The sequence below is a fragment of the Aristolochia californica genome, unplaced genomic scaffold (genome assembly GCF_029961685.1).
Source record: "Aristolochia californica isolate CCGP_79_NKW_82.1479 unplaced genomic scaffold, dmAriCali1.0.hap1 SCAF_10, whole genome shotgun sequence".
NCBI lineage: Eukaryota > Viridiplantae > Streptophyta > Magnoliopsida > Piperales > Aristolochiaceae > Aristolochia > Aristolochia californica.
Window position 1 is genome coordinate 6,096,136 of NW_027181771.1, and position 13,863 is coordinate 6,109,998.

At 37.1% G+C, this 13,863-nt stretch overlaps 1 protein-coding gene across 3 annotated transcripts; it reads right to left on the bottom strand.

Moving 5' to 3' along the window:
- Positions 1–234: 234 nt before the first annotated feature.
- Positions 235–4,441, bottom strand: LOC137940964 (pectin acetylesterase 5-like). 3 transcript variants are annotated; one of them, XM_068786105.1, is made up of 12 exons: positions 4,116–4,432; positions 3,591–3,673; positions 3,227–3,356; positions 2,360–2,439; positions 2,186–2,275; positions 1,872–1,996; positions 1,731–1,791; positions 1,478–1,531; positions 1,287–1,364; positions 1,093–1,198; positions 788–933; positions 235–595 (listed from the first exon to the last, which is right to left on the bottom strand). In XM_068786105.1, exons 1-12 carry the CDS (start codon positions 4,324–4,326, stop codon positions 479–481), a joined length of 1,281 nt encoding a protein of 426 aa, XP_068642206.1. In that variant the 5' UTR covers positions 4,327–4,432; the 3' UTR covers positions 235–478. The 3 variants fall into 3 exon arrangements, with proteins under 3 accessions (XP_068642206.1, XP_068642214.1, XP_068642224.1); XM_068786113.1 differs by having other exon boundaries at positions 3,591–3,635; positions 4,116–4,220; XM_068786123.1 differs by lacking the exon at positions 235–595 and having other exon boundaries at positions 820–926; positions 4,116–4,441.
- Positions 4,442–13,863: the final 9,422 nt, after the last annotated feature.

Consider the following 13,863-nt stretch of genomic DNA (forward strand, 5'->3'; position numbering starts at 1 on the left):
GAAGACCTGTTTCTGCATCTGCCAAAAGAATTTTTCTAATCTTCGTCAGTGAACAGGATGAAAATGGAGATTGATCTTTCAAACATTAATTTTCAAATTGAGAGAAAAACTATCATCTCTTCTGCCTCTTCTATCATATTTCCACTGTTTATTGGTAAGTTCGATTCTCTTTCCTTCTCTTCTCTTTGGTTGTACTTAATGTTACTTTCAGGGTTTATTTGGAACCCCTAGAAAGAAAAAAACATGAGAACTTGACCATTATGATTCCCAAAAATAGTTAGTGACAATGAGATAATGATCTTGTCGTTTTTTGTTAGAAAGTAAGAAGCTAATTAAAGGGTATGTTGGGTTGTTTTGAAGTAAAAAAATAAATAAAAAGTCCTCTGACCATCAGCAGATGTAAGCCTCATTTGCCTTGCTGCGGACCACAGAACATATGAAAAACTGCCAATGTAGTAAAAGTGGTTTGTCTAAAAGATTAGTTGAGCTTGCTGAAAACCATGTTGTAGCAAGTAGGGTTACAGGGATAAGGGCAGTCCACCTCCTTAACCTGTTTCCGATCGAAGTACCAGTCTCCAACTGCCTCTGCAATAGTCTGCAAGGTAAAGGGGGAAAAGGATAGAATGAATAGATGAAACAGCACAGTTGCAGTGTGGATTATCCATCAACCCAGATGCAGCAGATGGACAAGAGAAGGCTAGAAAAAGAACGCTCAATGTGTAGTATGAAAAATTTTGAACCATTGCGCCATGCCACCATATTCTACTAGTCTCAAGTTAAGACCTACCTTGTTGTTGATCTTGGGAGAGTTTGGCGCATGCCACGTGTTAGACATCCACGTCTGACAATGAATGAAGCAGGAGTTTATAAACATGCCGGCATCCTTCTTCTGTTGGAAAGAACTCATTGCATTTAACAAGGAAGTCCTAAATCCTTGACATGCAACAATGATGGAAAAGAACACAAGTCAAAATAATAATTCTAAAAATGAAGGAAAAAATAGCAACCACAATGCTAGTGAAAAGTAGTACAGATGATAAACAAAGTGTCTCATAATTCAGGGTGTTGACATCTTTAGGCTATGTAACCCACCTTGCAGTCTTTCAATCTGGTCAGGATCGCAGTTCTGGATATTCAGTTTACATTTCCTCCACTTGCTATAAGGATCTGAATTATCTGGCACCAAAATATTTTGTATCTGACAGTGAACCACAGAAGTCAGAAGCATTCTGACATGGGAAGTGACATTTTCATAAAAGAGTAGCATGCCACCTAACAATCTATACCTGCCAAAAGTCATAGGCTGGGTTAACCAAGAACACTGGAGTTTTTGTTTTTTCAACAATCTGTTGAGGAAAGAAACACTGCAACACAAATCGAACAAAAGCGTAAATTGCTACTCCAGGAAAAAGTATTTGAATGTAGTTTATGTGACTCACAAATAACAAGTAAAATGTAATAAAAAGTTAAGGCCTGCCTGAGATGGCTCCTTCCTGGAGGTACAGTCCTTATGCAAACTCCTAGATATACCCTGGTTGAATGAAACCAAAAACTCACTTAACATAGGGCTCAGAGAAATATAGAAAGAAGCATGGTGTGAAGTGGTTATTTAGGAATAATCTTATGGATCCCATATCGGCAAATCAACATAGAAGCATCTTTCTCATAAAAAATGGAAGGAACATGACAAGAAGATTTAATCACAATAGGGTGTGACAATGTCAAAAGACCTGTAAGGAGACGACATCATTATAGAAAGACCTCATGCTGCGCTTTCCAGAAACATTCTCTCTGTGATGGTAGTAAGACAATTCAGAAGATCTCCTAAAAAACATAATTGAAACAATTATTATTAAGTGTGGTAAAAGTACTCGTCAACAAAAAAAGCAGCATCTGCCAGACACTTGACAGTAGCTTCCTGTGGCAAAAGCCCTCTAAAATCATCACAATGAATGAGAGTTGCCAATCCTCCAGCTGAGCACCCTGACAGAAGGGCCTGAAGAATAATCCAAAATCCAAGTATCAAGCAAAGAACAATATGGCAGAAGGAAAATAGTAACCACTCGGAATCACTCCTGAACATGAAACAACTGTACATAACATTGATATGTATGTTAAGATGCACTTCTGTAAGTAGCAGGCTATGTGCATGCATTTGCCAATGTCACAACTTAAAGAAATCAACCTGTCTGGCATTTGCTAATCCTACAGAAAGCAGCTCATCCATGATTGCCTCCCATATAAGCTGACCTCTGAACAAGAGCTTTGTTCCATTCTACACCAAACAAAAGGAGGTAATGCCATACATAAAGAGCCAGGGATAGGTATGACAAGGGATGAAAGTTCCAAACAGTTTTACCTGCACTTCGCTTTTCACAAAGCCAGCCAAGGATCCACCATCACAATACCTTATCTTGACTTTGTTCCAGTTAAAAAAATCTGAAGATAACCAACATTATATCAAAATCAGAAACAGAACATGAACACAATATAGAGCATGTGAAACTCAAATATTTCTTGGAACAAGACAAACTTTAAACTCAGGGGGGGGGGGGGGGGGGGGGGGGGGGGGGGTGGTATGTATCTGCATAAAATATAATGTAATGGGTAGTTTGGTCATTTCACAGAGTCTGTATATGTCAGTGAGAGGTACCAGTAGTTTAAGCATGTTTATATTAGTCTGTGGTTAAATTTTTATAGCATTTGGACATGTAACTGTGAAGATGTAAGGAGTTCTTGTATGAGGGATAGAGAGGTCATTTTCTCTCTACTCACTCAAGTTAATAAAAGAGAGACGGGGCTCAACTTTTTGCCCCATCAAGAGCAGCCTACGCTCTTCTCCAAAGCTTCCCTTTCTTCTTCTTTTTACCTTTTCTCTCTCTCAATTCTCTCTTCTTCAATAGTTTACAATCTGTATAACATAAAAATGAAAACAGAAACTATCATCTTTATTAAGTAAGAAAAGACACAATCTCATGAATTATTAGCAAAACTATATTGACTAAAACCAAAAACTGCGCATATTCTACAGGAACGTGTGACAAGCATGTGATAAGGAAAAGAATAAAAATTCATCCAAAATTAGGGAGCCAAACAATAATAGTCACCATAGAGCCAGAGAAAAAAATGTCCCTTCACAAAAGAATCGGCCAATAACAACTGTTGATACCTGATAGGGAGAAGTGAATTCAGTGCCAAGCTCATGTTGAAGTTGAACAGTGCATACCAGGATTTTGAGATGGATCATGGCCCAAAATTCCAGAGAAAACAACTTGACTCTCCATATGATCTGATGATCCTAGTGCTGTAGTTCTACGAAAGGAGCATGATGCCACTGAACTGCACCAGCCTCCACCCTGAAATTTTGTTGAAAATAAGCATGAATTAAAAAATAACAGCATAGATGCATATTAAGTAGATAAATATGACAGGATTTGAGTTCTCTTTTAAGAAAAAATGATGAGGCAAGTACCTTATACTGAGATGAATGAAATGCTACAGTGAATTGAAAGATAATAAAGAACCCACATTGTAGAAAACCATAAGACTGGAGAAGAGCAAATATGTTTTAGAGGAGCAAGTAAATGCACCTCTATATGTAGAAGCCAATTGTTTGAGCCAGATCCAGAGCCCTTCTGCAAATGATATCCAGGTAAGCTTCCATCTAGGCACACTGCGATAAATATCAACAACCTAGTTATAATTTTTTTAATGTTATACGACTTTTAAGGATCCAGTATAAAACTAACCACTATTTGAAAAGTAATTTGTGACTGAAGCTGTAATGATGCTTAGAAATCTTATTGGGCATCGATGGATGCCTTCTAATGCAGATGCAAGATAGTTTTCTCCGACGTTGCAGCCCAACTACAGTACAAGCTTTTTTGTCTTTCCATTGTTATTATGCCCAAATTGAAAACAAAACTCCCAATCAAGTAGTCCAAAATCACCAGCATGTATTCAGTTCTATCCCTAAGCAAAGCTTTGCCCACTATATTCATTTGGGCCATGTGAACCCTTCTCCTCCGGTGCTGGATCGTCCTTAAAATTCCAAAACGCAAAATAACCTAATAGAATTCAAATGTAAAACCAATATAAACAAAAGTGGCTCTCACCGGCTCCTCGATCTTTTGCATTTCGCACTAGAGTTAATCCCACAATATCAGGATCCGAAACAACGGGTCTATCCGAGTCGGTCTCTTCGCTCCACGAATCAAAAGTGGCAGAGAGAGCAAACAAGAAAATAAGTAAAGCTGCGGCTCCGACTACAGTTTCCTTTCCCCATCTTCTCCAGTAAAAGGCGTTCTGAAGACGCGAGCTTGCCATATGAGATGAGCGGGTAGAAGACAAAGGATATGGTAGAGCAGAGTGAAAGTCGGAAGTGCAGGGACTGAAACTTCCCCTCAGGGAATATGCAAAAGATAAAACTACAGTAGCAGTTCGATTTTAAGTCTATTAAATGGGAGTGGAAGAACTGCTGCGGTCAGCTGGTGTGCTCCCCGGACGAATCCAGAATCAGGCAATTTCACAGTAAATCAGAGAGTATTTCATGAATGAATAAAATGATTTCTGAAGCTGAGGTAGATGATCTTCTTTAGTTGAATATTTAAATTATATTATAATATTATTGCTAATAAATCTACAAAATCCATATATATGAAGAATAGAGTGAAAATTGAATAGAAAAATTATAAATAATTTCAACAGATGAATCATAAAGCAAGAGAACTATGCACGAAATATAAAGAATTAGATTGAGAGTAGTTTGAATAAAAGTACTGTATACAAGTATTCCAAATCAAAATTATATACATATTAGAGATGTGTTTGTGCTAATAAAAAATCATTGGAAAATATTTCTGGTGTTTGTGCTAATTTTTTGTATGGATCACAAAGTTTTCACTTGATTACTGTATCAAAATGAGTTTTCTATTGCTACATTAAGAAACTATAGCAAAATTAAACAAATAAACAAAGTGGTTTTTTACCCGTCACCTCTTACTTTTACCTTTTTTTTTTATCATTTACAAAATATTTTATTTTGTATCTGGTGTATGCACAAAGAATGCAATTAATTTTTCCTTATTTCCTCTAGTGGTACAAATGAGAGAACATTTTTTTCAATAGAAATTTTTCAAATGAAAAATTTAGTTAAGGAAAATGGTTTTCGCATCGTTCTAAATCGTTGTATGGCAACACAAATTTATTAGCTGAGACTTGACTCTTATCCATATTTTTATGATAACAAAACTTAATCAAGTTAACAATTATAAATTTAGTGTTTCAAAGATTTTTTCTTCAAGAAACACAAAAATCAAGGTATATGCAAAACAATTAACATATGCATCTCAAGACCTTGAGCTCCATTGGTAGGTCAATTCATCTTGAAGAAGCACCCATAAGTGAAGAAATGAAGAATGGAAGTTTAGAGTCCAATTTGTCTAGAAAAACTCAAGAACTCTTTCTATGTAAGAGAATCATCAATCATCCAAAATGTGCACTACCTAAAAATATAAAGCATTATTGATCAAGCAAGGGGGATTGATTCATCAAACAAAACTTGGCCAGAATGTGTTATAAAGCAGGACCGATCAATCCCTATAGACTGATCGATCAACCTTATCCAAGTATTAAAAACTTATAAAGCATATTCAATCATACTATTGATTGAATGATCATATAGAAGTATGCCAATGAGGGACATTATGCATGATTGATGAGACCCATGCTATTGATTGATTATACATGGTATTACACGCCCAGTAGGATAAATGCATGATCGATCAATCTAGGTGGACTAATCAATCAACTTGAGTTGTTAGACCTGATAAACAAACATTGATCGATCGATGCATCAATCAATTAGCCAAATATCTGACAAAAATATAGTCATGACACAAGATTGATCAATCATACATTTATATTGATCAATTATTGAGTTGCCAACTTTTCACAAACGACTAGTTTGGCTTAGGAAGCTATAAATACCCCACCAAATGTGCCTTGAAGAAATTATTAAGCATTTATTGGCAAACCTACCTTGATCAAAGCATTCAATAGTTGAATTTCCATTCAAACTCATTTTTTTAAATAAAAAGTGACATCTATCTTGCAAATCTTTCATTCCTCTCAAGTTTCTCCTTGCATTTCATTCATACAAGCTCCAATACATTTCAAATTGTTCTTCAAAGTTGTATATTTTGAGATTCGAAAAAAGAAGGTTGTCCATCAAATATTAAAGGGTGTAAGCTTTTCTTCTTTCGTAATTTCATATTTCAATTCATAGGTTTATCTAAGGCCTTTAAATCTAGGAGAGCTTCTTGGAGCTAGAATCTAGCCAAATATGAGGGGAGATTGTTGTAATCGTGATACCAATTGTTAGGAATTAAATGCCCGAATTCCAAACTAACGAAAACAATAATAATAATCATGGAAGAAAGGAAAAACAAACAGGGAAAAGCAAACAACAAGATTTATACAAGTTCGCCTTAAGGTGAGACTACGTCCTGTCTTCCACCGTTGCAGTAATCCACTATGAAGATGAACTAGTTTACAAGAGAAATCGCACATTTACAAGTGTTTCTCTCTAACCTCTCGAGCTGCAACTCGAGATGTTCCTCGAATTAAAATAATCAAACCCTATAACGGCACCCCTCAATTATAAAGAGAAAATTAAGGCAACTGCAATACAAGAGTAAATTTTCCAAACTGCTCTTAATGAAATAACAGTTAATATATCGTGGACCGGGCGGGGACTCCGCCCCCATACCCCCGGGAGGGGGGGCATCCCGTCCCCCTTCCAACTCCCACAGATCGACCTGACTGAGCAAATACGTGGCTTAAAAGAGAGCCAAAATCTCTTTTGTATAAATTCTTCCTAATAGAGCCAAATCTTTTTTGGGTAAATTCTTTCTAAGTAGTGGAAGAGCTTGGCAGAGAGACCATCAGAGTTTTCATCCTCTAGAATAGTTCATACATCAGTGAGGGTGTTTTTGTCTGACTGTGGTGCAGATGTGTCCTCCTTTTTGTTGTTGACTGAGGCTTGATTAGCAGTGAGCCATTCTGGCTTTCCATGGAGTTTCCAACAATTTTCTATAGTGTCGTTGAACCTCCCACGTGCATCCTTGGTTATCTGTTCTGGATGTACCAGTCCTTCCACCACTTCCTCGGCCTCCTATATAATTTCTACCACGACCTTGATTGGTAATGTGCCCCTATTACCCGAGTACATGGCTCATGATACTTCATTAGGAAAGGTGGAAGAAAATTTTGGAATTCTGAGTAAGGTATCACATACATCATCAAATTTTGGAATAGCAAAGGAGCTAAAGAGTTGAGTCTTAGCAGCCTCAAGATAAGGTTTAATATTTTTTAAACAGATAACGGTTGCTAAGACTTCCTTTTGCTTGTCTTGAGTAGAGACATCGGTGGAGTTAGGTTGTGCTAGCTTCCATTCTTGAATGAGGCCTTTGAACCTTCCCAAGTACTCATGGAAGTTGTCTCCTTGTTTAGTATTAAAGATACTTTGGAAGACATCATACAACTTTTGTAGATTGTTTGTGCTAGAGTACAATTTGACACATGTATTCCAAACCTATTTAGCGGTATCTATGTGGACTACATTGTTGGCTACATGCTTCTCCATGTTGTTTATGAGCAAACTAATCACCTATGTGTCATTTTTCAACCACTTATTATAAGCACTATCTTCCTCATCAATACGTGGTCCGAGCATAGTTAGGTGACCTAGTAGGTCTCGGGTAATAAGAAACCTCTTAATAGATTTTGACCAGCTCGAGTAATTTGATAACCCTCTCAAGGTTAGAGTGGTAATCTTGAGGATATCACTCTTACTACCAATGTGTTCTTCAGCCATTAGAGACAAGTCGAGAATGACAATTTATTCAACAAAATAAGTGATATAGCCTAAGGAATAAGCTTCAATAACTGATAATCAAGTCTAGCCAAAATCAATATCCTTGACAAGGTAAACCAATTCAGGTAAAATGAGGAAGAACCCGAGCTTAACTATTCATTTGAAGCAAGTAAAATATCCAATAGGCAAGAAGGAGTGCTAGCCAAAAGATAATTTAATCAGACCTCTTATCTTCCTTTTAGATTAAAAGGGAAAAATCAATCAAGAACACCAAATCATCAAGGAATCAATTTTCTTTTTCTTGTCGATACTTAGATCGTCAATATCTTTCCAAAAATAATTGATGATGCCAACCAATCTAGATTTAATCCTTTTTTATTCAGGAAAGATATGATTGATTGGGGATTAATAAATCAAGCCTAATCAAGGAGATCTTGAGGAGCTTTGTGATCTCTAAAAAAAGAGAAACCTTCCTCAAATATGTTGGCACCACCTTGGTCTTTCCTAGAGAACACCTTTAACTCCTTTTTCTTTGCTTATTTTTTTTTAAACAGATTTCCCAACCTTAGCTTCACGTTGAAATCTATGCAAGAAGAAGAAAAAAAGCATGGCTTTGAATCAAAAGACTGAAGAGTCTTGGTACTTAAAAAAAGGGCTCTTCAAAGAAGCAACGAGGAAGGAAGAAGTATCACAATGCCCCACATAATCAACTTTTTAAAACCAATAAATTATCAAGCTTGGATCATAATAAGCACGAGAGAGTGGCCTTCCATTAGAAACAAACTTTGGATGAATGAATAGTAGCTCTCCATGCAAAAAAATTCTCGACATAAAACTGATTTCAACCTAAAACATGCAAACCGATTGAAACAATCTAGCCTTTACAAGCTTCTTCCAAATTGAGAGATATGAATCTCAATACTTTCATAGGATAAAGAGAATAGTATCTAAATCATCTTCTAGAGATAAAAAAAACCGGGATCATGAAGCCATAAATGAGTAATAATAACAAAGAACAAGCACTTATCTCAATAAGCTTCAACCTTGCTTGACAAAGAGCCTTTCATTAGTGCCTTTGATCATTGTTAAACGAAGATTTCAAAGAGTAGTTTTTTTATATATATTCTTCTCTCAAATGGAGGTATTTAATGATACAATTACACCCTAAAGATAGATCCAAATCAGATTGTAAAATCAGGGAACAAATCGTTTAGATCCTAAAATTACGATATTTACAGCTCATTGCAACACTCCCCCCTCAAGTTGATGCATAGATGTCGATCATGCCCAACTTGTCAATTATACCATGAAATACCTTCTCTGATACTCCCTTCTTGAGCATATCAGCCAGCTGACTCTCAGATGGAATAAAAGGAAATTGTATAATCTTTGCATTGAGGTTTTCCTTGATGAAATGATGATCAACTTCAACATGTTTAGAGCGATCATTTCGAACATCATTTTATGCAATTTTGATGGCTGCCTTATTATCACAATGGAGATTCATAGGTTTACCATATTCGATCCCTAAGTCCCTCAGTATATTTCTTATTCATAACAATTCGCATACACCATGAGTCATGCCTCGAAATTCAGCTTCAACACTTGATCTTGATTCTACCTTATGTTTTTTGCTTTTCCACGTGACAAGATTACCTTCCACAAAAGTAAAGTAACTAGACATGGATCTTCTGGTTGTTTGATCACCTGCCCAATCAGAATTTGTGTATTCTTCAATGTTAGAGATTTTTTTTTTGCGAATATCAAACTTTTTCCTGAAGCACTTTTTAAGTATCTCAAGATCCAATAGACTACTTCCATATGTTCTTTACTTGGTGCACGCCTGAACTGGCTCACAATGTTCGCCGCATATGCTATATCTGGCCTTGTGTGTGATAGGTAGATTAATCTTCAAACCAACCACTGATAATGTCCCTTGTCTGCTGGGGTTTAATCTGGGAGAATTTAAGCTTATGATTCATTTATATGGGTGTTTCTACTGGTTTACAATCAAGCATTCCGGATTCGGCTAGAAGATCTAACACATATTTTCATTGTGAAAGGAAGACTTCATGTTTCGATCTTGCTACCTAAATTCCCAAAAAATATTTGACTTGTCTAAGATCCTTCATTTCAAATTTAGTGGCTAAATACTCCTTTAAAGCTTACATTTCACCTAGGTCATCTCCTATCAAGACCATATCATCAACATACACAATTAAAGTTGTTACTTTACCTTCTTTGAGTTTTATAAACAAAGTATGATCTGATTTACTTTGCTTATAGCCAAACTCCTTCATTGTAGCCTAGAATCTCCCAAACCACACTTTAGGTGACTGTTTCAGCCCATTCAATGACTTCTTCAATTTACAGACTTCACCTTGACACAAATAACTACTTTTATCTTTAGGTGGTAGCTCCATGTTGACTTCTTCTTCTAAGTCTCCATTGTCAAAAACATTTTTAACATCAAATTGTTGCAGAGACCAGTCTTGATTTGCTGCTATAGATATAAGAATATGAATTGTATTGATCTTAGCTACTGGTGCAAAAGTATCCTGGTAGTCTACCCCATACCTTTTCTTATATCCTTTCGCAACTAGTCAAACTTTATATCTTTCAATGCTTCCATCCGGTTTGAATTTCACCGTGAACACCCACCGACATCCAATTGTCTTCACTCCTTTAGGGTGTGGAACAAGTTTTCAAGTGGCATTTTTTTGAAGAGCCTCCATCTCTTCGTTCATCACCTTTCTCCATTTTGGATCAGCTAATGCATCATGTACGTTACTAGGAATAGAAACCTTGGATAATTGATCAACAATAAATGCATATGATTTAGTCAACCTATGGGAGGACACATAGTTGTTGATGGAGTATTTGGTCTTAGCTTTAGGATCAGGTTCATACTGTTCTTTTGGAACTCCTCTATTCAATCTTTGTGGATATCTATTTCTATAGGAACACACATTTCATTTGACTTATCAAACACAGGGTTCGTATTTACCTGAGGAGGAACATTCTGGGTTGATTCTTCAGTTGATGGTGCAGACAGAGGCAACTCTGAAGGTTCTTCAAGAGAAAATAATGATTCACTTTCGGCTTCATGGTTGTGATCACAGTCTTGTTGCACAACTGATTGTTTAAAACATTCATTTACCGCTTCTAACTCAATAAACTCAACACCTCCGCTATTATTCTCTAGTTAAAAATTCTCTTCACTTGAGCTCTCCCCCTGAAGAGAATTCCAAGAGACTAACTCCCCCTGAGTAATAAGGCTCTAATTCATGGAAAGAGGCATCTAGAGTTACATGGAGCTTTCGGGTATGTGGATCATAACACCGATATCTTTTTTGAAAGTCAGAATAGTGTTGATTTTCAGGACTCCATGAATTTAGCTCAAGGAGAAAAAGGGAGAGAAACCCATTGGGAGAAAATTGGAGGAAGAAGGGTTACAGACTTGATTATCCTAACCCTCCCCCTAAAACTCTATTTATAGATTAATGAAACTATTGTATTACAATAATACCCCTAAACTTAGCGTTTAGGGTTTAGGGTTTAACCCTAAAACTTTAACTTAATTACATCAATGTCATCTCTGTGAGATGACTCTTTATTTACCATCTTGTCATCATTGTATATGGGCCTATGGGCCTTCTCTTTGATTTGTGGGCCTTGAACCCGTCTTCTATATCTCTTGGTTGCATGGGTCTTCTTTGGTCTTATGGGCTTGAACCCATCTTCTAATACACTTGGATATGTGGGCCTTCCTTGGTCGTGTGGGTTTGGGCTCTGTCTTCCAACACTCCCCCTCAAGCTGGGGGTGAGAGAACAACATGAACCCCCAGCTTGCTGCAAATGATGTATAAAATCTTTTTTGTATAAAATGACACATCTTCCAATATGCCTTCGTCTTCCAACACTCCCCCCTCACGCTGGTGCTCTCGTTCATGAAGCCCAATTGGCATAATATCAGTGAGAATAAATCACTCTTAGCCACTAAGACATTAATCCATACTCCAGTCATAACTCATACAGTATGTAGGGCACACTTCGTCTTCTGTAGGTAGTGTGCCTATCGGCATTGATTTGGACTGTCCACCTCCACCATCGTCTCCCTCCACAAGACAACGACTCTCAAGTGGTAGAGTAATATATGACATTAATGGGGGAAAGTAACATAAATGTAATAATAAGTTCCTCCGTCATGGACTCCCAACCACAAATAATTTTGATATTTTTTATGGGGTATTAAGTTCCTCCGTCATGGACTCCCAACCACAAATAATTTTGATATTTTTGTCGGGGTATTAAGATCCTCCGTCATGGACTCCCAACCACAAATAATTTTGATATTTTTTATGGGGTATTAAGTTCCTTTGTCATGGACTCCCAACCACAAATATTTTTGATATTTTTGATAGGGTATTAAGTTCTTCCGTCATGGACTCCCTACCACAAATATTTTTTATGGGGACAAATAAATAATAGTATGAGGCTACCTGTTCTTCAATAATAATATCTTATCAAAAGAGACACAATAGCAGTAGTTGAAACAGGATTGGGCCCATTTAACATGGACCAAAATAATCCTTGTAAAATGACCTATGAAATAATCCAATGCATATATATGTACCAAATAATATGTTGACCAAGGAAAAATCTGTCAATTCTTCAAAAATAATAATCCACCCAGAGAAAATATTTACCGAGGCGTGTCAAGTCAAATAGTAGACCAATATATCCGAGTCGCAGCAGAAATATGTATAAGCTTTGGTCTAAACACATATATTGAGGCAAAAAATAAGTGGCCCGAGTCAGGTTGACCCCTGGCCCGAGTTGACCGGACCGAGTTGGTCCGAGTTGACTCAGTATGGCCAGAACTATGACCCTCGGGTTGCTGGTTCGCTGGCTTGACTCGGGCGAGTCTGGGTCTCAGCAAAACAAAGTGGCCCGGCTGATTATTTGATGTTTCCTAGCTTAGGAAACATGAAATATTTGAACAGTGTCTTCCTCCCGACTTCCGAACAGAGCGGGCGGAAACAGAGAGTTCTTCGGGAGGAAATTTTACGAATAACAACAATCTAGCAGAGAGATTAGAAGAAATGAAACTTAAACTTTTCAAAACAAGAGATATCACCGGAATCAAGCTAAACATCGAAGGTAAGATTTTGATGACGACAACTTTCGAAAAACAACAACGCAAAATAATTTTTCGAAGATAGGTAGCAATGATCTTTCTGACAGCAGTAACGAGAACCTTCCTGACAGAAACAGTGCATCCTTCTCGGCACCGAAATTCTCTCTGTGGAAACAGTCCAGAAATGACAACTCCTTGCATAATTCGACGTCATCGTCCTCCCGCGTAAACCATTTAGCAGATTTTTTTAACGGAGTCTCGGGTGGCAGAAAACTTTTATCCGAAATAAGAAACAGCTCCGGCGCCCCGAAGCCCATCTCGAAACCGAGAAGCCGCTAATACAACTGGTGCACCGAGCTGTATTTTTTTATTCTGGGCGAATTATTGCGACAAGTTCCCCTGACTGCTCAATTCTAGCAACCGACATTGAAATTGGAAATACCGACGTTGATGGTGGAGCTATGGAGTCGGGCCCGTTCGAATAAATCTTCCGGCCTGAAATCTTTATGTTTGGTCAATCAGATGCTAGGAATAACTAGGCTAAGGGGAAAACGAGCGACAAAAACAAAAAAACTGATGTTCCAAAAAGCTACGGAAAAACAAAGCATCTATACGAGAAAATAAAATAAAATAAAATAAAGGATTTTTAGAATTGTGAAAAACCATACTACGAGTCCTAAAAATCAAAGCTCTGATACCATGTTGATTTTCAAGACTCCATAAATTTAGCTCATAAAAAAAAAAAAAAAAAACCCAATGGGAGAAAACCGAAGAAAGAAGGTTATGGACTTGATTATCCTAACCCTCCCCCTAAAGCTTTATTTATAGATTAATGAAACTATTGTAT

What these genes read in the sequence shown, in the direction of transcription:
- LOC137940964 (XM_068786105.1), bottom strand. Translation starts at nt 4,326, where the DNA reads ATGGCAAGCTCGCGTCTTCAGAACGCCTTTTACTGGAGAAGATGGGGA. An exon ending in GATTAGCAAATGCCAGACAG is followed by an intron (nt 1,997 to 2,185) that starts GTTGATTTCTTT and finishes ATTATTCTTCAG; the next exon opens with GCCCTTCTGTCAGGGTGCTC. An exon ending in CTCCCAAGATCAACAACAAG is followed by an intron (nt 596 to 787) that starts GTAGGTCTTAAC and finishes TTTACCTTGCAG; the next exon opens with ACTATTGCAGAGGCAGTTGG.